Genomic DNA, 24,531 nt, shown 5'->3' with positions numbered 1-24,531 from the left:
ATGCTTGCCATGTTGTCCTTCTTTTGCTCTGTGGTAGGCGGCAATAGCAGCGACTCAGAGACAGATGCTGGGACCACCGTCCTCAATTTGCAGCCCCGAGCAAGGTGCTTCTTGCCAGAACAGTTCTCAAAGAAAGCCCCACAGTCCTATAAGATGGAATGGAAGAACGAGGTTGACGTTGATTCCGGACAGGGGCAGCCTTGTACCCCTCCAGCTCCCCACAGCAAAGAGGGAGGCACCCCAACCCCAGGCGTGCTGCGGCAGCCCCTTCTCTCCAAAGGCCAATTTGGCCCATTGCTGGAAGACCGTGGGACTGAAGGCATCCGACCCAAGCCGCCACCCAGGCTGGTCCGAAGGGCATCGGAACCCGGCAACCGGAAAGCCCGATTTGGAAGTGAGAAGCCTTAATGGAAATGGCCAAAGTAGGCCTGGGGTGACTGACCCGGCATGGCTGGGGCTTGTTACTTTGAAACCTGACACAACAGTGGGATCCATTTAATACCCTCTATGCATCTAAATACTTTCTTTGGGTAGTAGAGTCATGCCATTGATTGACGGGATGAATGCTTAACCCAAGAAGAGGAAAATCAAAGAAAAAAGCCCCATAAAATGCCTTTTATGACTTCTCGCTAGCAGCTGTATTCTTTGCAAGCCTAAAGAAAAAAAATTGTGTGCCTTTATTGAACTTGAATGACAGAACTTGAAATTTTGAACACACCCATGTTGGTGAAAATTTTAATATATACATACATGCCTCAAATTTTATTTATGGAAACCCTATGTATATCTGTAATCAGTTTTTAAGCAAAGGGCGCTAAAAATGCTCCACATCTTTCCAAGGCATAAAGGAGGATGGTGGACCATCTGCTTGGAGTCAAGGTGTTTCCCCATCCTGAGCTGATGAGCAGTCGGTAAAGGGAGAGCACAGCATGGAGCAAGGATGCCTGGTGAGCTCAGCCTGGGGAGGCAGTCAGAACGTCTGGGCAGATGAGGAGGCCTGGCTCCCAGAGCGCAGATTCCCGTGAAATAACGAGTCATCTGGATTTAATTTGTTCCTCATGCTACCGTACATTTGAGGGTGACCTAGAGATTCCATCTCTCATTTGTGTTTGAATGGTGCAAAGAGAAAGGCTGTGGGGGTGACACGATGTATGACAGACTTGGTGGCAGCTTTTGATGAAGTTCCAACGTGTGGGCCTCATGTTGTATGTGGGGAGACACGGCTGCACCTGCTTACAACTTGTTGGCAGGTTTTATATTGTGCAATACTGGAAGGAGGATGCAGAAGATTCCCTTTCATGCCCATCTATGACTGCCTGCTTTAGAATTTTTCTGTAGAACATTCTAGAACTTTGAAAACAGGTCAGAGGCTCCAAGCAGACAGTTTATAGAAATGGTATTCCAATGTTTAACAAATTGGTGAGAGTTCAGGTTTTGAAATTTATTCAGGAAGCACTTTGGAGAATATAGGAGTTCTATTTTTTTTTTTTTGCACTAGTCTGTAATTTGTTACCTCTCCACCCTCAATAAAGTAGTGACTCAAATTCTTCATATAAAAATGGATTCTACTCATATGAGTACTTTTTAAAAGTACAGCAGAAAGGTAAGAAGTGGAATATAATCATTAAAGATTAATATTGGAATTTCCATCTTAAACTGAGGTTTTATTGGCTTTTCCCCTCCCCCCCCCCCGAAAAACTCCTCTTTAAAACTGGACTGGAACAAGACTCTAAATGTCTGGGTTTAAATACAAATGAGGCCATGCATATAGGCCCCTGGGTGCACATTGGAGATATAGCAAAGGATACAAATGACCACAGTATTGTTAGTGGGAAAACATGAATGAATTAAACAGGAAGATTCTGTACTGAGAAATCCCCAGGGCTGCTTCTCTTATCCCCTCCCTTTATCCCCATTGATGTGGAGAAATAAATCTACCCTTTCTCTCATCTACAGTCTTGGAATACTGCTAGATCATTGGGCGTGAGGCAGAGGGAAAGATAAACACACAAGGTACAAGTTCATGAAGAGCACAATTTCCTTCCCAAATTCTTCCACGTTGATCAGTGGAGAGCAGGACAGACACCATTTGAAAACTGTAAGCTTAGGACTCTGTGCCAAATATCTTAATTTTAAATGAAAATATTTATATAAAAAATATATATATATTTCATCTGCTGAAAAGAAATTGAAACTGACTTTTAACTTAGAATTTTATTATAGGAATGTGATTCATCAAGAGATGGGATGTATATTTTTGAGAATGCCAGGAGTAAATTTTTAGAACTTAATGAAAAGAAAGGTTACCTTTCTGAAAAGAAAGGTTAAAGTGGAAAATGACCTTAAACATAAATTTCCTGATTTTTCCTGGTGTCCTAGAATAATAAATATTATAATGAGTCTAATTTTCTGGAACCAAAGGAGAAAACATGAAAGTTTTTATTAAATTTCTTCTTGTTAAGCAGGTAGACCAAATTTAGCTTGCACTGATTAAAAGTCTATAAAGAATTTGGTTGACATTGTGTAAATTAAAAAAAAAAGCACGTGTCATCTTACCAGTTTAATTTTTTCTTACTTGTTGAATGACAGAAGCAATGAAAAATAAATTTGACTTCATTTTGCTTTTTTTCTATACTTTCTTTTCTTCAAATAAAATTAAGTTCTAGACACTATAGGAGAGAATATGAAACCCTGTAAATATCAAAAGTCTAAATTTTCTGTACTACGGATACATCGCCAACCCTTTGTAAATGACTCCCCTAATTCAAGCAATACTTGATCCAACCAAAGTTCCAGTGGGACAATAGAATTCTGATGGGTCTTTGGTATTTGTTGCAACAAATTTGACTTGAACTACCTGTAAGTGCACAGTCTAGGCTTATTTCTTTACCTGTAATGTTAAGGGCTGACTGTTGGGAACAGGCCAGTTAGTAAACAACTAGAAAGTGGCTCCAAAGTTCGAAACTTTTAAAAACGTGCGTTTTGTGTATAAACCCCCAGAATATCTGGGATGAAATTCCCTTTGGCTTTTACTAAGCTTTGTAGTGGGGGAGGGGAGTGTTTATTTATATAAAGAGCATAGACAAGTTATTTATTACGTGTCTCAGTGTGTTTTCCATTTGTCACGCTGCCCAAATCATGTTTATGTTAAAACTGGCATTTTATAAACAAGTGTGAGAACTGTAGTATTTTGTTAGTTCAGAGTTCACGCTTGACTTTCTTCTCTGAAGAGTGATTAAAGAGATTTCTTCGTCTGGTTGAAGTAGGTATTGGCATTATCTGCCGGAGCCTGAACGCTGTACGTTGATTCCCTTTGTTAAGATGAGCGAGAAGCGCTCAGGACTCGGCTGTCTGACGATCTGAGATCTTGTACGTGTGCGTGTGTGTGTCTAACTTTTAGAGCAAAACGTGTGGCTTGCTGGGACTTTGTATCTGACATCTTAACCAGGCCCTTTCTTCCATCTGCGTGTAAGGCAGAGAGAGCCCCATCTGGGTAACTGCTGCCTGGCTGTGAGCACAGCTCTTTGTTCAAGAGAAGGGTCTCCTCCCTACGGATTTTTTTCCAATGTCATTCACTCCACACGTGGCTGACCCCCTCAAACGTGGTCACCCCCTGCAGATGTGCGGACGAAGCACCCCCATGGTTAGTTTTGAACGTCTTCTTTAATGTTGCAATGGTACATAGTTTTTGGATCCCTTCTGTCTTCTAACTTTCTACAATTTTTTTCAAAGAAAATTCTATTTTACTACCTCTAAGAAGACCGTCGAGAAATTGTGGTCAGTTCTCTTACCTGTCTGGTCAGAGAAACAGGAGTTTCTATGTGTAGAGTTAATATATCTGCTCTCAATGGATTATCGAATTTTCAATCTGCACAGCATACTGATGACTTTGAATGTCTGAGAACCGACTTCAGGGGTTTTAGGTCACAGAGGTCTCATGGGGATCTGTTATCCTTGTATTGTGTGGTATGGAGAAATGAGATGCCCAGTAGATACAATGCCAGACGCCTCGGCGGTGACTTTTCTCATTTTCACTACTGTAACAAAATGCCCTGAATTAAACATGCAAATGTTTTTCTCCCCTGTTATGTCAGGGGATCCTGTTATGTCATCACTACACGTGGTAACAAAATTTGTAATTTAAATGAGGGCTCTCTGCATCCAGAGTTTGGTAACTCCGCTTGCCAAACAGAAATTTTATGTATGTATACCAACAAGGCATTTTTCTTGGTTTCTGTGAAATGTACAAAAGTCTAAGTGTTAAATCAGTATGGAGTGGAAACATTTAATGGAATAAACATAATCACTATGGAGAAAATAATGCATCACAAGAAACTAGTACAGCCCCCCAATTCCGATTTTTACATTTATATATCAAAACCATTCTCATGTGTGCTAAAATGGGGTCATGATAGCCGGAATTTGTGAAAGGTAAGAATTTAAGAGTATTACAAATTTCAGTTGCTTTAGTTTCAAATACACATAATATCTCAAACAGGGCTAACATTGTTAACTGTGTTAAAGAAACGTAATGAAGATTATGACTGGTCCATTAATTTTCTCTATGTAAACAGACCCTTGTAAAGGGTTCAAAAATCATGCATGCTCTGGAATATTAAATGCTGCCTTCCCAAGCCAACTCAAGCAAGACAAATTAGGTGAATGCCATCCACTGTCTTACCAAATGGTTTGTAAAGATTATGCAGGGTTCTGGACCAACATATCAAATTTTTAGGTTTTCACTAACATAGTTTTTGGCACCTGCTCAACACCGTTTACTGTATTTGCTATCATAATTATGTACCTCTGACTGTTGGGCATCCAGTTCAAGTCCTTACCTTTAGCTGGAAAGTTAGTTTGAAGGTGTTACAACTTGACATACTTTATCATTTTGTTCATTCCAAAAAGATGGCACAGTGAAGGTGCTCTGAAGGTGACCAGGAGAAAATGCTCACCCTTTTCTGGGTCATGACCACCTGGCACTGGCAGAAATTGGCTTATGATTCCCAGGCCTATGTTTCAGCCCACAGCACAGACCAAGGTAAGCCCGGAGCATGCACCTATTCACGTGCACTCAGATCCAAGGGCCAGGCCCCATAGCAGCAAATGCATTTATTACATCAGGCTCATTCTGGATAGTTCACGTGGTTTCAGTTTCTTTAGGCAAACTCAGGATAGGTTTAAGTGGGTAAGCTATCACACGAAAAAAAAAATTCTCAGTCTGGGTAAGCACCTGAGTCCCAGTGATCCAAAATGGAAGAGATTCTTTGATAAGCCTAAAGAAAGGTCATCTCCTATTCAATGTTGTAAATTGCAACTATTAACAGGTATTTCAACTATTTTTCCCTCCACAGTGTATGCTTTGGAAAAAAGGACTTTTATTTATCAGTATAGTTTAAATCAAGGCTGATCAAAATACAATTTTTTATTCTAACAACGTCCTTAGTCCACTTTTATGCTATAGTTTATGCTATATAATTATGGGTAATAATTAACACCTCCTTCCTTAATGTTTATAATTATCTTTTCCCCTCGAGGAACAGCGCAAGCTGTTTGAGACTATCCAATTCCAAATTAAAATCGGCATTATTTCTTACAATGTACTAAATCAGGAAAACAGAAATTGTCTGTATTGTCTTCGCACACAGCTGTCTGTAAAGTGGTGAGTTTAGATGATCTGTTTGGGAAAAATGAGAAATCTAAAGTAAAATATTGTGTTAAAATAAGTTAGTATTTGTGTACTGATTAAGTAAAAAATAAATCCTACTGATGAGATGTCATCTTAAAACGATTTGCTTGCCAAAGATGTGCAATAAATTTCAGATTATGTATACATTTGGTATTAGCATATGGTTTGAAAACAGTTAAGCTTGTTCTTACTCTTAGGACGTGTTTTAGCATAACTGGAGGTTAACATTTTCAAGAGATTCTGGACCCTGACTTAACATATACAATCAGGATACTGCAATAGCTCCTAAAAATTACAATCAGAATAAATGATAACACTTTGCTGCAATTTTTAAAGGGATTGTATTATTAAAGAAAATTATTACCATGTAACTGGCAAGTTCTTTGGGAAAAATAAAATTTTAGGACAGAAAAACAATTTTTTCAGTCCATCACCCTGTTCTGAGAAGAGCTGCCTTATACATCATCCTGGCTAGATCTGTGGGAATCTTACTTCAGAAACTTCTGAGAGGCTAGGGTTTCCTGGGGATAGAGGGCACGGGGAATCACCATGCTGGCTTTTGCTATACATTCCAAATAAAAAGCTATCCTCTTATAGCAGGTGCCCAAAAGCCTGCAATTTCTCCTAAGTGGCTTGACTCCCCCGCCCCCACAGGTGTCTACATTTCTTATAGAAGTGTCCTTGGGAAAAGACGTCTTCTTAATATTCACAACATGCAGAGAACGAACTCTCATAAATGCCCACACATGTTCTCTGCCAGCTAACAGAACGGGGAAGAAGGCCTCAACACTCATTACCAGCTAACCTTGCCTGAGCTCTGCCTGGACCAGACACCTGGGCGTCACCCACAGCCTGTCCAGTGTCTCCCCGGAGGTCACAAGCGGACAGTCCCCAGGCCTTTCAGATTTTGTGCCCCACCTGATTCCCTCAGAGCACATGACTTCTCCCTCCCATTCCTCTTGGATGACTGCCCTCGAGGAATCTTTAATGGGAAGTCCACAGAGCATTCTCCAGCATGCATTCTTCAGTGGCTTCCCTCCACACCTGTGAGAATAGAAGCTCAGTCCTGAGCATGGTACATGAGCCCCTTCATGATCCAACCCAGGGACTCTCAACTCTGGGGCACTCTGGAGTCTGGTTCTAGAGGTCTAGGGCATCAGGTGATGCTCCTATGCAGCCAGAACCACTGCTTCTCCCCCCTTCTGTTTGCTGCAGGCATCTCTCTTGACCCACACGCCTGGGCTTGGGAGCCTTGCCCATGTTACTGCCCTGGCTACGCATGCCCCACTCCCTTTCTGATGTCTGCTCATCTCTCTGGACAGGAGGGCAGAGAGGTACACCTTCCCTCTGTGGAGAAGGCCAGAGTCTTCTAGAACCCAAAACCCTGAGGCTGATTCACAGAACTTAGCAGTTGGGGCTGGCATAATGCCAGGGGGGTGCCATATCCTTTATAAACTTCTCGGGCAAGTTCAATGCCCCTAAAATAAGATTCCATATACCATTAAGTTGAACCATGTGAAACTGCAGGTAATTTTGACTTAGAAAAACAGCAATTTTGTGTGGCTCAACCTAAATACTTGGGAAATTATTAGAGAAGTTGCTCAAGAACTCAAAAACAAAATAACACAAACTTTAGTTGAGCAGATTTAATTTCCCTGAGATCATATTCCATAAATTACACAAATACTGTCTACAGACCAGTGGTTTTCAAAATTTACTGTGCACACAGAGCAGGTGGGAATCTTGTGAGAATGGTTCCCAGCAGGTCCGGGCTGGGGTGTGAGTGTCTGCATGTTTAATAAGCTCCAGGGGAATGTGGACGCTGCTGGTTGTGGAACACATTTCTGAATATTCACATATCAGACTTTTTAAGAGGAACTACAGGCATACATCAGAGATATTGTGGGCTTGGTTCCCGACCACGACAATAAAGTACATATTGTAATAAAGTGAGTCAAATGAATTTTTTGGTTTCTCAGCGTACATAAAAAATTATGTTTAGGGGCACCTGAGTGGCTCAGTCGGTTAAGCGTCTGCCTTCGGCTCAGGTCATGATCCCAGGGTCCTGTGATCGAGCCCCGCATCAGGCTCCCTGCGCTGCAGGAAGCCTGCTTCTCCCTCTCCCACCCCCCCTGTTTGTGTTCCCTCTCTCGCTGTGTCTCTCTCTGTCAAAAAAATAAATAAAATCTTTAAAAAAAAAAATTATGTTTATACTATACTGTAGTCTATTAAATTTACAGTAGCATTATGTCTAAAAAACAATGTACATACCTTAATTAAAAAGACTTTATTGCTAAAAAATGCCAACCATCATCTGAGTTTTCAGCAAGTGGCAATCTTTTTGCTGGTGGGGGGTCTTTTCTCAATCTTGAGCAGGGTGGTGGTTGCTGAAGGCTGGGATGGCCTGTGGCAATTTTTTAAAGTAAGACAGCAAGGAAGTTTGCCACATCGGCTGACACTTCCTTTCACTTTAAGGCCACTGTAGGGTTGTTAATTGGCCTGATTTCAATATTCAATATTGTTGCGACTCAAGAAATAGGGAGGCCCGAGCAGAGGGCAAGAGACGGGTGACGAGCCAGGTGGTGAAGCCGTTGGAACACATACATTTATCGATTAAATTCACCCCCTTATATGGGCACGGTTCATGGCACCCCAAAACAATTACAACAGTAACATCAAAGATCACTCACTGATCACACATCACCATACCAAATATAATGAAAAAGTTTGAAATACTGTGAGAATTACCAAAATGTGACAGACACAAAGTGAGCAAATGCTGGTGGAAAAATGGTGCTGATAAACTCAACACACGGTTGCCACGAACCTTCAATTGGTAAAAAAACGCAGTATCTGTGATGCACAATAAAATGAAGTGCCATAGAAAGAGGTATGCCTGTATAATATTTATCTTTAAAAAACCCACATGAGTGTGGAGAATAACAAAAATGTTTCTCTATTCTCTATATGAAGATCAACCCTGGTTTTCAGTATTTCTATGTATCTGATTAACTGTAAAGCCTTAATAAATTTATAGGCTTTATTTAACTTCAAAAATAAAGTGCTAGGATTTCAAAAATTTAATAATGACTACATTAAAGAATGTCTAAGAAACCTGGCTGTTTCTGAGTTCACAGAAAAGATAATCTTTGGAGAAATTCTACTTCATTGCATAAACCCTTGATTACTTCCTGTCCTTTGAGTCTAACCTCTATGACGATCTGGTGTGCTCCTTAAGGGCCACGCCATTTTATATTATATTTTGCTTTCCTTAAAAGCGCTTAGCGCTTGTATAAAAGTTCACAATTACAACACTTAATAAAAAGTTAATATTTTCCTTGTAGCTAGATAGGAGAAAGGACAATCTTCAAACATCCCATTAATTCTTTATCATAAATATTTGAGTTTACCCCATACACAACTTCTAAAACTAGAGAAACATTTTTTTTCTGCTTTACATACAATGCATTTATAATTATACATGTGTTAGGTTGAGAACAGGAATAATTTCCTAGTGGACCAATCAAAAAGAATGAAAGGAATGTGAACTTCGGTAGTTTGCATGGGGAAAAGAGAGGGGGGGCTCCAATATAATTATTAATAGGTGACATCATCCGAATAGCAAGAACCACACAGATGCTTCCCTGTGAGTTTGTGCTAACCCTCACTCTGAGCCTCTCAGCTGGACCCTGGGGTGCTACTTTTGGAATGACCGTTTAGCCTAAGCCTAGGAAAAGGCATTTTCCCTGTAGATCAGTGTAGCTCTTTCATTCTCAGGTAGGGTATTAAAATGAGAGAAAAGAAATGACTTTCAACATAAGACGCTGTACAGTTAAGTCCGTCTGATGAGTCATGACACCAGACTCTCTTACACTGCACGAGACGTTCATCTTAAAGGCATTCCTGTGCTTTGTCTTCTCCACTGGGCTCTACCATCATCCAATCGATGCAGCCCAATGGAGCACCGGCTTCTGGAAGCAGTTCATGCCTGATATCCAGGGAGAACTAGCCAGACGGACCACCTCAGCTCTCTGCAGAGCATGGGACCTCCAAGGCAGTGGACACAAAGGACAAGCTCCATGAACCTGTTTCTCCTACTATGGAGCGTGACTGCCAAGAGCTGGGGAGAAGGTAACACATCGGGATCACATAATCTTAATAGTTCAAACTGAGTTAGCCATCAATAAACACAACCAAGTCTCTGGCTTTGACTTGACTCAAAACCAGTATGTCTCCAATGACCCTTTTTCTGCCTCCATGAGAAAGTGCAAGTATTGCTTATTAAGTACAGGTTTCTGGGCCTCCCCTAGGCCCGCAGAATCAATGTCTGGGGGTGAGGCCAGCCATGTGATTTTCCCGCAGCTTCCCAGGTGGAACCTTGTTATAACTTGAGTAAGGGACAGGCTAATTTCAATAAAGTAGCTTATTTAATCTCTAGGATTCTGATAGCAGAAAAACCCCCTCTTAGCTTACTTATACAAGGTGACATGAACCCAGCCGGTCATGTTATTAATGGCTTACCCTATTTTTTACTTAGCAGGGGACCACATCACCTTCTGTAATCCCACCACCCTCTTCCTGTCCTGAAGCTGGTAGGGATCCCCCCTGGAAAGTTTTAACCCCACTGGCCGGTTCGAAGAGGAGACTTTTACATACGGTTTAATAATACCTTCCCCTTTGACAAGGCTCTGACTTCTGATCAGCCCGCAGGCCGGCCCTGGGCGTCTGCCCGCGAAGCACACCCGCTGGGAAACCACCCTTCCTGGCCTCAGAGTTGGTATCCTCCATCCAGTTCCACGCTATGCACGTTTTAATTTGTCACTCCCACCACCACCGCCGCCACCGCTGCCGCCGCCGCCATAGCGGGCTCTGTTGAGGGACATTAGGAAAATCGCCACGAGGGCCAGCACAGCCCCCAGGCTGGGGGGCCCGCACGGGCTCACCTCCTGCGCGAGCCCCGAGAGGAGCGGGGCGATGATCCGGCCCACGGCCGTCACCGACTGCCCCACGCCGATGACCGCGCCGCTGGCCCGCGCCCCGCCCGCCGCCAGCTGCAGGTCGGTGATGCAGGTCCTGCCCACGGCGGTGGACACGGCCAGCAGCGAGGAGCACAGCACGGCCACGGCCACGGAGCGGGCGGCGGCGTGCAGCACGAGCAGCAGGCAGGTGAGCGCGCTCGAGTGCATCAGGATGGCGCGGCCGTCGTGCCGGTACAGCCGCAGCAGGGGCCGCAGCGCCAGGCCGGCCAGGGCGCCCACCGCGCCGCTGTAGCTGATGAGGTAGCCCGCCGCCCGCGGCCGCACCCCGAAGCGCTCCTCCAGGGCCAGCACAAAGTTACTGTAGTACAGCATGACCGCCACGGCCATCAGCAAGCGCACCGCGAAGATGTCCCACATCTCGGAAAATACCAGGCTCTTCATGTCGCGCAGCGTGGATGCGACCTCCAGCCACGGCGGCCTGGCAGGCCTGGCGCTGGCCGTGCTCTGGCGGGGGGTGGCTGCTCCCTGCCCGTGCCCGTCTGTCCTCCCCCAGGGTGCAGAGTCCTTCCTCGCTGGCAGGCCTTTCTCTGCACTGGAGAGCTTCGCTTCACACCAGGGAAACAGCCAAACCAGACCTGGTAGGGTGGCACAGGACCTGTCAAAGCAGGCTGCACGCCCCGGCTCCCACGGTGCCCCGTGGGGGAGGAGCAAGTACGTGTGGGAGATCACCATTGTGTAGTTTTGTATTTGGACCATTTACTAATCCGTGGTTTTGAATCCAGTTTTTAACTATTCCCACAGCTACTTCTACTCCATTTTGATAGCAGAATTCCGCTAGTCACCTCAAAAAAATCTATACCTACAAGATGTTCACTTTTTTCTAAAGCTCAAGAGCCCATGACCGTTTCCTGTATCATGTGATATTGAAATTCTCATGCCTATGTTTAAATTCATTACCTTTCTAATTCTGTGCCTATCCACCATCTTGCCCACCCATCCATCCACCCACTCATCCATTCCCCATCCATACTTCATCTAAACACTGAATATTTATGCTTCCTAAATGCTAAGTCCTGTGCTAAACAGTAGGAATATATTAACTTGACAACACAAGGCCTATAAAATCCCTGCCCTCGAGGAATTTAAGTCTAAAAGGGGGTTTGGACAAGTAAAACCTAGCAGTTAGATTACAGGGTAAGTGCTATGTTAGGGGAAGCACAGGATGCTATGAACAGAGACAGCCAGCCTTGGTTTGTGGAGGGAGGAAGGGCAGCTTGATACCAATGACCTGTCAGGAAGCACCTGCTTGGATCTGCCCCCACTTCAGGGCCACCATGTGCTTTTACAAGTCACACCTCAAAATCTTGGGGGGTGCCATTCTCATGGACCATTATGGAGTGGCTCAATTCCTATTCAGATAATCCCACCTCCACCCTTGTGACTGGCTCATTCCCGCCTCGGTCATTTTATGTATCCCACGCCATCCAAGTAGAATGACCTATCGCCAATCCATGCCCCCAAATTTCTTGCCATACTAGGACATCTTTTCCAAACTCATCCTGTGGGGTTTTCAGTCCTTCCACACTTCAATTCAGCCCGGACCAGTGGCCATTCAGACTGCTTCATGCTGTTTTCAGCAACCACATCTGTGTATGTGGTTTCTCCACAGTCTAGGTGGACTATTCGCCAGGGACTAATTTATGACAGAAAACTCTACCACGCAAAAATGCAGGCCTGGACTTTTTACCCCTTCTTACCTTTAAAATGCTCCTTGGGCATTTTATAGAATCTTGATAAAACTATGAAAGGACTATCGCTGGTGGACTGAGAGGAAGAGTATAATTAAAATAATAAAAATGATAATGAGGACAGCAACTGACGTTTACTGAGTATGCTTAGCATACTTGATGCAGTGGGGTGAAGCGCTCGTGGGCAAGACCTCCGGTGCTCGTCCTAGTAAGACCGGGAGTGTTGTTACCCCATTTTAGGGATGAGTGAACTGAGGCAACTCGCCCAAGGCCCACACTAAAAAGTGGCACAGCAGGAATCTGAATCCAAGTCTGTCAGACTCCAGAGTCTGAGTTCTTAACCATGAAAACAGAAATCACGGAAAGAAAGACATAAGAGGCCTTTCTCAGGCAAAGTGGCTGATCAGAATGAGGATATGAGAAGCTGAAGGGGTAAAAGGAGTTGAGGAAAACAGCCGAGGTCACTGAGGGAAAAAAACGCAATACGCTGTGTTCACTGTGCTGGAAGGCAAAGCCCGGTGTGAGACACTGTCTGCTGGCCTGCCCCCCTCGCTCTCCTCTGCTATTCCCTGCATCAGCTTGGCCTACTGACCTCCACGTTTCTTAAGAATGCACAAGAAATCCCTATTACTATTTTTAGCCATTGTGGTTGAGAACACTTGTGGCTGAACTATCCCTGACTGACTCGGATCCATTCACAGGCTTAGGTTAGGGCATGATATTAAACAGCATCATTGCTGGAGAATCCGAAACAGAACTCCATAATCATGGCCTTCGTTCATACACTGACTTCTGACTTTGGGAGCCATCACATTCATCACATTCCTTTGTAGGGGAAGGTACCTGGCCACACCAGCCGGTCATGTGCTCAAGTATTTTATCTAGATTTACACTAATCCGTCAGACCTCACCTCCTGGCCGAGGTTACAGGTTAAACTTCTGGCAGGAAATCATAAAATATACCTATGAGGATTGACATTGAACTCCTGAACTCTGTTTTCTGAGTGTGATATCCTAGCTCAACATGGAATCCACCACTCAACCTGGAGCCTTGAATACAAAGACTAAAAAAGATGCAGTAGAGTAGACTATCATTAAACTTAAGGAAAACTGAGTAACATGAACCAATCCTCTTGTTTATGAAGGTGTTTATCTAAGGCTCAGGAAGGTACCAGTCTCTGGGCAAAGAGGCTTATCCTCTTTGCTTTAGGCGACTGGCCCTGCATCCAAGGATCTCATAGTCCAGTAAGTGTTCTTTTACTCATCAAATGTTATTGAACATTGGCTTTATGCCTGGCCAGTTGTGGGCAGGAGTGACAATAGTGAGAAAATCTCTACCTGGTGGCATTTAGTTTCTAATGGTATTTGTGGGGAGGTAAGGAGGAGAGAATATAAGCATGAAAACAAATTGATAATATAATTTCAGAAGTGCTATGAAGAAACCTGAATTATCTGAAACAGAATCATCAGGAAAGGGCTTTCCAAGGAAGTAAATATTTGATACCTGAATGATAAGAAAGACCCAGTAAAGATATGTGGGAACAATGTTGTTGGTGGAGGAAAGAGCAAATTGCAGTGCCCTCCTGCGGGAATGAGCCTGGCGTGTATGAGCCTGACCAGGAAGCCGGTGTGGCTGGTGCACATGGAAGGAGAGAGGGAGCTGGGGGAGGGGGCAGGGCAGGACCTGCACACGACCATGCTGTGTGAGACACATCCGTGCTTTAGCATGATAGGACGACACGGGCAGGCGGTCTGCAGCAGGGAATGAGGTGGTCCAACTTTGAAAAATAAGTCTGCTATTCTGAGGTGAAGGGGATTAAGAGTACACTTATCAGGATGAGCCCTGAGTGATGTACAGAATTGCTGAATCACTATTGCACACCTGAAACTAATATAGCACTGTATGTCAACTATAGTGAAACAACAACAACAAAAAGTCTGCCTGTTTTAAGAACAACAAAGTGTTAAGGAGATAAAAGTAAAGCAGGTAGATTGGTCAGTATGAATGCATACACCAGTCTTCTTATGATGAAATGTCAACTTACCAGCATTGAGAATGAAAACAGAAAAACAGATGAACGCTGTCAGATAAAATCCACCATCTAGCTCAGTAAGATATCCACCAACCATGGGGCCCAAGATGAAGCCCACACTAGATGCTGCGTTGAATTGTCCAATTACTAGTGGCCGTTCTTTCTCTGCAACCAGATCAGAAAGCAGAGCCCTTGAAATGGAGAGGGTATGTTTAAAAATACCTGCAAGGGGATAAGAAACATGCTCTGTAACATTTTTCAGGCCGAAAGAATCTTGCATGTGATCTTGCATTTCATCTCTATCACTGATGGAGTTCTGGTCTCCATTCTCTTTGAATCTCTAAGGTCTGCAGTTTCATCCCGCCATGACTGGACTCCTGATCTAGCCCACAGTCCTAGTTGGCCACCTTATTCCTGGTAGCCAAGCCCTGCATCCTCTGCTTTCCCACCTTCCACCCTGACATCCCAGTATCTCGTTTTCTCTGTTAGCCAAGTGCAATTCATGGTGGCTTCTCTACAGAGATGTGTCTTTTTTTTTTTTTAAAGATTTTATTTATTTGTCAGAGAGAGCGAGCACAAGCAGGGGATGGAGCAGAGGGAGAGGGAGAAGCAGGCTCCCCACTGAGCAGGGAACCCGACGCGGGGGCTTGATCTCAGGACCCTGAGATCATGACCTGAGCCAAAGGCAGATGCTTAACCAACTGAGCCACCCAGGTGTCTCGAGATGTGTCATTCTTTATTCGTTCACTCAGTGAGTAAACATTCACTGCATGCCTACTATATGTCCAGCATTAACCTTGACCCTGACCCTGAGGATAATGCAAGGAACAGAGTGCAAAAAAGACACAAATGTATCTATCTTCACAGAGCTTGTGTGTGTGTGTGTGTGTGTGTGTGTGTGCGCGTGCCTGTGCGCGTGCGCGCGTGCGCGCGCGCGTGTGTGTGTAAAGGTGATAACTGCTAGAGAGGAACAGAGGAGGGAAGGACAGGGAATGAGTAAAAATATAAAAATATGATGACATAGTCATCTAAACACTACTAACTGATTTTCTACTAGCAAGAGGTCTGTGAATTGGTTGACTAAACAAACTGAAAGGGGGGCATGACTTAATAAGAGATTAAAATGTATATAGCAGCTTTATATTCCTCATACTTCTGCTGATGTATTTGACTTGTCTGCACCCATACATCCATATGCTGAATAAACAGACTGATAGGTTCGGGTAACGTAGGTTGCCCACCATGTTGATCAATACATGGCAGGAACTCAATCAGTGTTGCTGGTGGGTCGGCCTGAAGTGCTCCTAACTGTGATGCAACACAATGGTTTCCAGGGATTTCCTTGAAAGAAGTATCACTGTACATCACTCTGCCTGCACACTGATCCTGGCTTCTATACCCAGCTGTGTCTAAATATTAGAGCGGGCATTTGCCTGATAACCAGCCTCTTTGGGAAGCAAACTTAGAAATCTCTTTTGGAATTAGGTAGAGAGACTCTAGATCTATTTCCTTAAATGGGAGAAAGGACTGGGCTGGAAGATGATTCCTAAGAGGCCTGATAGGAATCCTGTGATTATTTCTGAAATGATACCGATGTTGGGTTCACCTCACATACCCAGGGAAGGAGGACTGTGGTGAGGGTAACGCAGACTAGCTTCCTGTTACCTTCTAGAGGTTGGGCTAGGGGACAGAGAGCAGGGGGAAAAACCGCGTGTCTACTTCTGGTACTTCAACCTCCCTCAGGTTCATCTTCAGGATACAAGGACCTGAACCTACACGTGACATTGTACAGCACAACCCTGGCAAGGCTCCCCAGGGCTCCCTCATATTCCCAGGCCAATCAAACACTGTAGAGGTTCCCATAGCAGGAAAGAATTTTATGTATAGCTCTCCTGTTGGCCAAGAGTATGATGTATATTAATAGAACTATCATTACTCAAAGCAGGCTCATTTCATATTAAATAAAAACATTTTAATCTTCTCTATAAATTTCTACCTATTGTATATAGGGTCCATTAATCTCATATATTTCTTTAGAATTATGAACAGCCTTATTGCTGAATGGTGGAGTGTATTATATTTACACATTGCAACCCAAACCAAGCATGTACAACAACTTTGACTCCGGATGCACACAGAGCAGCCATTGGTTGGATTTTATGTGGTAGAGAGGCAAGTTAGGATGACTGCTCATATTTAAAGCAAAGACCTTCATAAGCATTTTTTGTTTTTTGAATCAACAGAAAGGCACAGCATGAATTTTGGAGGGTGAACTCAAAAGACGTGGAGAGTAAGTATGTATGTCACAGAAATGGGTGTGAAAATCCCAAATAAGCTGATCATCAACTATATGTTAGAAGGACTTATTTTATGCTCTGTTCCTTTGGGGCATTAGGTAAAAAGGAGCAGCTTAACTGAATATGGGCAGAGGTCCAGTGCTGCAAACTTGTCCACCAGGGCAGCAGAGTCTGTCAGGGGAGAAAGAAACACTGAAACTCCAGGGCTCTAGCAACTAAGAAAGGCAAAGAGAATAAAGAGCTTCCACAGGAGCTGCCTACCTGCCACACGAGAACAGCATTCACAAGTGGCGGCTCAAAGAATGGACAAAACGTTTTGGTGAATGGACAAAATAGAAGCTATTTCGAAAATGTCAGAAACATTCAAGATCAGTTTGGAAAGAGAAACTCGTCATCATCCTAGTATCTCCCCCGACCAACAGCCAGATTTACAGGAGGCTGCAGGAAGGCTACAGTGGGAAATCTCAATTTGAAGTCAGGAGGCCCAATTTTAAAACTATAAGCTGGCCAAGCGAGAGAATAGGAAGCACAGCGCTGGCCAAAGACATTTAACAAATTCTTACTGCCTGAACGTAGAGAGATTGATGGGAAGGATACAGGTCTGTGCAGCAGCATAATGATTCACACTGACAGGGAGGGCTCTGGGCCCTGTCATGTATAAGCTTTGTGGCTCTGCACAAGTGAGCAGAGCCTGACTGATACCAAGTGCTCGATCAACAGCAGCGGCTGGTGTTCCAGTTATAATTGCGCTTGTCATTATTTTCTTCTGGCATAAGCTCTAGTCAAGAAGGCACCAACAGGGGCGCCTGGGCCGCTCAGTCGGTTAAGCGTCCGACTCTTGGTTTCAGCTCAGGTCATGATCTCAGGGCCCTGGGACTGAGCCCCGCGTGGGGCTCTGCGCTCAGCACAGAGTCTGCTGTAAATTATCTCCTTCTCCCTCTGCTCCTCCCCCTGCTCACACAGGCGCTCTCTCTCTCTAAAATAAATAAATAAAATCTTAAAAAAAAAAATAAAAAAGAAGGCACTGACATGTACGACAGTCTGTCTTTATACACTTACATACAATTGATTTATTTGGAATGAAACACACCCAAAGAAAGAAACTTACCTACAGGGACTCTAGCAAGGGCAAACAGGAACACATTGGTGGATGCTCCAAGAATCAGATAACCCAGGGCGCTGAACAGAATGCACACCAGCAAGGAAGACCGTTTTCCAACCACATCACTCCAGCAGCCCTGAGGAAAGCAAGGAATACAGAAAGTCCTCTGACTTACCACCTTTAACCACCACCACCATGGAAATGCCCCCCAAATGTGACCAAGATGTTTGCCTGATGGGAGACAACTTACCACCAGTGTGCTGGAAAAGAGCTGCAAAATGCCATAGGAGGAGCCTACAAAAAACATCAGTAACATCAAGAAAATCAGCTGGACCCATCACAAAAATGGATCAACATGGTAACAATTACATAGAAATTAACAGAAAAACAGGGGGAAAAAAAGACTATTTTTATTTTTTTTATTTTATTTTTTTTTTAAAGATTTTATTTTATTTATTTGACAGAGAGAGAGAGACAGCTAGAGAACACAAGCAGAGGCAGTGGGAGAGGGAGAAGCAGGCTCCCGGCCGAGCAGAGAGCCCGATGCGGGGCTCGATCCCAGGACCCTGGGATCATGACCTGAGCCGAAGGCAGACGCTTAACGACTGAGCCACCCAGGCGCCCCAAAAAGACTATTTTTAAAAAGGAGATTCCCCCCCCCTTTCTTTCAGTTGGAAGGGTAAAGCAATACAATTTTTATTAAAAGACCTTCAGGGGTGCCTGGGTGGCTCAGTCGGTTAAGCATCTGCCTTTGGCTCAGTCAAGATCTCAGGGTCCTGGGATCGAGCCCCGCATCGGGCTCCCTGCTCAGCGGGGAGCCTGCTTCTCCCTCTGCCTGCCACTCCCCCTGCTTGTGCTCTCTCTCCTCTCTCTCAAATAAATAAATAAAGCAAAAAAAAAAAAAAAAAAAAACCTTCAAAATAAAAATGAAGGAAGCAGAAGAGAGACTAAGGCAAGGGCCGCCTAAGGCAAGGGTCTCTGAGAGAGGCTTCTCCCGCTCTTGAGGATGAGTACCCCTGACTGAGAAGACCGAATAGAGAGTACTCGGGGAGTAGAAATCCAAATCCTACAAAAATTCTACTCAGTCTGAAAACTTTTGTATCATCTTATATCCCTCTAACATTCCAGTTTTATAAAATGCTTTAGTTTTATAAAGAACTGACAAAGTTTTACAGAGTGCTTTTACCTCCATTGTATCAAATAACGTGTCCCTTCTGCTCTTCACAGAAACCTTCATGCTGCTGTGTGGGCCAGTATAATTCTACTTTCCAAGGGAAATACAAATCATGGCATGGAGGACTTACCAAATATTGTGTCCACCACTGTCCCAGAGCATTTGCTTATCCAGCTTGTGAATAGTCAAAGGCTATTAGTCTTTCAACAATTTCTTGTTAATTAGCACAGTCCTAAGCCCTGCTATGTCTTGTCTCTTTGGTAAATCAGTGACTTTGAGATGGAGGTTCTATGCTGCACAGGTAGAAAAAGCCTACAACTCCCTAAGATGTGCTTGTGGTGGTGCAGGAAGCTTGTGACCAATTTGCCAAGGCGCACCCTAGATCCCTTGCTGCGTGACTTGTTTCCTGTAGATTATGTTTCTCTGGTTCCTGCAGGCAGGGGTCTGTACCTACCCTTTAACACATGCAGCCAGCTCCTTGGAGAGGCTCAGTAAGTAACTGTGATGTCACTGGTGGTGAGGGGAAGGGAATGAGGCTAAACCTCAAAACCTCTCTGACCACAGGTAGTCTAGGAAAAGATGAATTACATTCCCTCCAGGGTAACATTTTTTTTTTTTTTTTAAGATTTTATTTATTTATTTGACAGAGAGAGACACACCGAGAGAGGGAACACAAGCAGGGGGAGTGGGAGAGGGAGAAGCAGGCTTCCCGCCGAGCAGGGATCCCGAAGTGGGGCTCGATCCCAGGACCCTGGGATCATCACATGAGCCAAAGGCAGACGCTTTACGACTGAGCCACCCAGGTGCCCACAGGGTAACATTTTTAAGTATTTTTAAGTATTCTAAAAATTCCTTTTATCCCACTTTCAATTTACCTTTGGATAATATTTAGCTATAAGACTGATTTGTTTTTAGGTTTAGTCCAGAGGATTGAAAATTCAGTGCTCTGAAAATGTATGATATTAATCACTCACCTACTATTCCAGCAACTGTTGGACTTGCTCCAAGAGACTTGACATGAAGGCTCAATAAAGGGACGACCATGCTGACACCAAACAAATCCTAAACAACAAAACATTGATTAACTCAAATTAGAAACTGACGCTTAGGCATTCTTAAAGTGGTAATCCTAATAACAAACTGATTAAAAAAATAAAACCAGTATCTAAATTTTGAGCCACCAAGAAATCATAATTGTATTCTACAGTATGCTATGCCCATCAGGTTCAAATTATCAAAGAATCAAAATACAATGTGTTATAACAGTTGCTCCCTGTAAATGCCTGATCACCATGACCCGGAATCATTTCAACCTTAGCTTCTTTGTGATTGATCCTTAATACTCAAGGAGGATGTGCTATAGAAGTTATTCAAATAAAAAACCAAAAAAATGTTTGTGTGTGATGAAGTGGGAAAGGAGGCAGGGAGAATGCATATTTCTTGGCAAAGCTGCACTTGCTTCATATATGAATTTCCTCCTAGAATTAGGGAAGGCGACTAATCTGTGGCTTATAGCCTTAAAAATAATATTTGAAAAGAAAGTCTCAGCAAAGCAAGGAGAGAGAAGGATGGGGTAGTGGGGAAAGACAGTGTTCTGCAGCTAAGTCAATGAAAGTGCATGGGATTTGGGGTTAGACAGACAGTTCTAAGTTCCAGCTCTGTTTCTTACTAAGCATGTGTGCTTGGAAAGTTATTTAATGTCACCAAGCATCAGTGCTGTCATCTGTAAAAAATGGGGATAATAACACCTGTCTGGTAGACATATGATGTACATTAAGAGATGTAATGGTTGAGAAAGGTCTAACACACAACAGCAGTTCAAACATATTTTCTCTTTTCTTCTGTCCTGGGGATAAGTACTGACCCTTTTCGCTAGGTATTCTGAGTTAACAGAAAGACTGTTAATTTTTCCTTTAAGTTTTGTTCTCATTCCTACTTCACTTGGATACTTTCAACAACTGGTTTAGAGGAAGGAAACCACATTGCACACACACGGTTTTCTTTATATTCAGCTGGAATTCCTTTTCTTATAATCCTGGTTAAATAGAAAGAAATGCACGAAAAATATTTTTTCTTTGGGCCCACAATTAATCTTTTGCTTATCCCTTATCCTGGTGCCTGTGCATTCACCTAATTTTAGAAACATGAACCTCTAAATGCACTTTTCAGTGGCCCTTTTCCATGGTTACATCTTTAGATGGCCATATATTTACTATCTAGTGTTCTTAAATAGCTCATAAATTTATACTACCAGAACTACAGTTTATTATTTTGATTTTAAGACTACTTAAAATTTCTTTTGGGTCTAAGCCAATGTCTTTTGGGCTTTGCTGTCAGCTTTGTTTCATCAGCCTGCTGATGTATGATATCACTTAAAAGACCCCAAATACATCAGTTACCTATTGAATTTTCTGAATCTTTCAGAAAAGGAAACTCAATTGTCCAAAAATATTTTTGTTCCAAAAAATTCCCAGTACCACTTGTCATTTAACATTCAAATAAAGAATGGGAGAGAAATAATTAAGTAGGCTGAGATTTATGGCAGGCAATAAGAAAACAGACTCATAAGTAATAACTGATGATCAGTATTATTTTAACGCTTTGTGAGCCTAAAAAATATTATCTATTTCCAAAATTGTCTTTCAGGAAGTTGTGCACTAAAATTGTCTTCCCCTTTACTAGAAAAGGCAACTCCTCTCTTCCTGTGAATCCAGTTTCTTCAAAACCACTGGCTTTGAATGCACTCTGAATGTGACAACTGGTCACGTGCTTATAACCGTTTATAAGGAAATCAGGCAAGAGGGGACCATTTAAACCTTTCGTGGAACATCTACATCTCTCAACAAAAATTGGTGAATACACTAACACGTTTCAAGATCTTTTTCAGGGTAGGAACCTAAATATTTCTTGATTAGCAAATTGCCTCAGTAAGAATGAATAAGAGACCTGACTACAGCTGATGAAATAAAATACGAATCTCACTGTGTATCTGGAGGAAAGAGGGGATTGAAATCACAGATCTTAGCACCATCTTACAATGCTAACCAAAAGTGGCCTAGAGGGCCATCTTCATCTTCCTTCTTAAACAAATTAAAACCTGGAAGCCCAGATGAGAACTAAAAACAGAACACTTTGGCAAATGACTTCTTTAATCCTGTTCCCTTCCTCTCTTATTATTCTGAAACCATTTCCTCAAAAGTCTTAGAGGTCTTTACATCTCTAAATATATTAAAAGTAATAACTAAGTTATGTATAATATTCCTTGGATGTTACCTAACAAAGAGCCTTTAGATCTTCAAGGATATCCAAAGCTGCACATATTTTAATTGCTTACAACATTTTCCATTAAAAAAAAATCCCTACTCTCTTTTAACTTTTGGGAAATCTTACATTTTCCCCTGAACATATTAGAGACCTAATGACTCTCTTGAACAAATTATTAAAATTTTACATCAGGCTTGCTAAATTAGACTCACTGTGTGAACAGCGCGTAGACAACAGAAAAGCTCTGAATATTCAAATCTGTACTGGAAGGCCAACTATAATGTATGATCTGTGAATTCATTTAGAACATTCAAACTATTTTGAATTTTAGGTCATGTTGGTTTCTCCGATCTCCCGATCCGGACTTTCCAGGTGAGGGCCCAAATTCTTTTCATCTGGCAGGACCAGATATGAGTACTGTCTGAGGGAGGGCAGCAATAGCCTAGAGGCAGTCCCCAGCTCCGACCAGAGGGTGGATGGCAGCCAACTCCCTTCTGAAATGTCAAGGGCCACTCACCATCAATAGTTTTGAATTGGGGGTGGCTGAAATGGAAGGTGGAAGAGGTATCTGCACCCTGAGGCTGATCTAAGATTAAGGAATGCCAGGCTCTGAACAGAAAGCATGAGCCTGGGGGCAGGATAGGTAGGTTAAAGGCAGGCAGAGATTCTGTGTGAAGCGCAGCCCTCCTGAGTGCCTCATGGTGTTGTGTTTACAGCGATTTGGAAAATGCTTTCATCATTCTCTTAACTATTAAGTCAACATTAAACCTTTACAGACTGATGAACACCTTGCATTGTGGAGGGGAACAGGGAGGCTGCCTCCCTACTCCTCTCCTAGCTAAGCATGGCTCGGTATCCAAACTCTAGTGAGGATAACATACTGGGGAGTAGTGGTCTTAACCTGTATCTGGGCAGAAAACAGTAATTCCTCTTTGCCAGGACCTAGTGCCTTTGGGGACTATTCAAAGCCTCCGAAGGCCGTCTTCGCCCAGTGACACTTAGCCTGACCAGTTCCTTTTGTCCTCAAATACAGTCTCAGTCTCAGCAAAGAAGAAATCCTGTATGTCCTTGTCCTTTCTCTCCTAACCTGGACCAGCTCACAACCAGGGCAACTAAACCAGGTCTAGACTTGGAAGGAGAGGAGTGAGGCATTGGATCTAGGGTTCCTGCAGACAATGGCCCATGAACTACCAACACAAGCTTTCTGGGAAGATTTTAAGTTGTTCCTGGCAGGGACTGTGTATTACAGGGACTGGAGCTCTACAGCCCCGACCACATAAAAGGTTTTCAGAAATTCTATGAATAATAAATGGATGGAGGTATGCATGACTTCCCCTATCATACACTCATCTTTCTAAGCTTTCCATTCTACGTGGGAAATTCATAATAATTGTCCTCATTAAACCAGGACACACACACACATCATGAAAAAACCAAACCTGCCTTGTCCAATAAACAGTTTGTTGAAAGGCAGATGTGTATAATTCACTGTGGTTTGCATTTTTAAACATTCCAGTCTACCAGGAACCTTAATGAAAATGTGCCTAATTCTGCCCAAGTGGGGTCATCAACAGTGCCTTCCCACCCGGCCTGGCACAAAGGCCTGTGTACTCCTACCACACCTACAGATGTCAGAACAGCTGGGCTTTCCCAAACTTGCCCAGGAGCCCTGCTGTCCACCCTGCGTGCTCTGTACCTTTCACAGCATCTAACACCTGGGGTCACCCCTGAGCCCGGCTTAATCACACTAAAGGCTGGTGCTGGGGGCGCCTTAAACGGCTGGAGTAGAGGAGCTGCGGATTGGGCCCGCGAGGTTGCGCAATAAAGCAAATGTGGCCTGGTGCAGAGTGGAAGGGGTTTGGGGGCAAAAAGAAGCTTGAAAGGTAAGAAGGCACCACCAGGCAGATCGCAGGTTCCCAGCCCTGAGTGAACCTTACGACCACCCAGTCTTCAAAAGAAAAAAAGCCACCCCTAATCGGGTTCCAGGTCCGAGGCGTAGTCGCCCTTCGCCCCCAGCCCCAGCACTCACCAAGAAGCCCACCAGGTAAAGACAGAGCAGGAAGCGACGGGCTCCGACGGCACCGGGGCCGCGAGCCCGCACCTCAGCCCCGGTCCCCGAATCCTGCCTTAGCATCGGGGTCGCCCAGACCGGCCCCCCCGCCGAAGCCAGGCCGCGGCGACCCCCCGACTCCATGCGGCCGGGTAGGGGGGCGCGGCTACCCGCACCCGCTGCCGGGACCCGCCC

At 43.8% G+C, this 24,531-nt stretch overlaps 2 protein-coding genes across 3 annotated transcripts in view; one reads left to right on the top strand and one right to left on the bottom strand.

The window, feature by feature from the left end:
* The window catches only part of SLC9A2 (solute carrier family 9 member A2), a 97,574-nt gene extending 95,766 nt beyond the window's left edge, over positions 1-1,808 (top strand). The window contains exon 12 of the mRNA XM_036089524.2: positions 38-1,808. Within this exon, the coding sequence (XP_035945417.2) occupies positions 38-408 (371 nt within the window). The 3' untranslated portion in view covers positions 409-1,808. The remainder of the gene's footprint in view (positions 1-37) is intronic.
* A 5,512-nt stretch (positions 1,809-7,320) lies between these two features.
* Positions 7,321-24,531, bottom strand: SLC67A2 (solute carrier family 67 member 2). 2 transcript variants are annotated; one of them, XM_036089525.2, is made up of 6 exons: positions 24,316-24,531; positions 19,997-20,084; positions 18,099-18,142; positions 17,855-17,984; positions 14,462-14,671; positions 7,321-11,303 (listed from the first exon to the last, which is right to left on the bottom strand). In XM_036089525.2, exons 1-6 carry the CDS (start codon positions 24,478-24,480, stop codon positions 10,489-10,491), a joined length of 1,452 nt encoding a protein of 483 aa, XP_035945418.2. In that variant the 5' UTR covers positions 24,481-24,531; the 3' UTR covers positions 7,321-10,488. The 2 variants fall into 2 exon arrangements, with proteins under 2 accessions (XP_035945418.2, XP_035945419.2); XM_036089526.2 differs by having other exon boundaries at positions 14,462-14,614.

Source organism: Halichoerus grypus, chromosome 10 (genome assembly GCF_964656455.1).
Source record: "Halichoerus grypus chromosome 10, mHalGry1.hap1.1, whole genome shotgun sequence".
NCBI lineage: Eukaryota > Metazoa > Chordata > Mammalia > Carnivora > Phocidae > Halichoerus > Halichoerus grypus.
Note: the sequence above shows the minus strand (reverse complement) of the source record. Positions and strands in the feature narration are given on the sequence as shown.

Bases quoted from the DNA above. Each gene is read 5' to 3' on its own strand.
- SLC67A2 (XM_036089525.2), bottom strand. From the start codon at position 24,480: ATGGAGTCGGGGGGTCGCCGCGGCCTGGCTTCGGCGGGGGGGCCGGTC. The intron at 18,143-19,996 runs GTGAGTGATTAA...TGTTTTTTGTAG, and splicing joins AACAGTTGCTGGAATAGTAG to GCTCCTCCTATGGCATTTTG. The intron at 11,304-14,461 runs GTAAGTTGACAT...CCACCCTACCAG, and splicing joins TGTTTTCATTCTCAATGCTG to GTCTGGTTTGGCTGTTTCCC.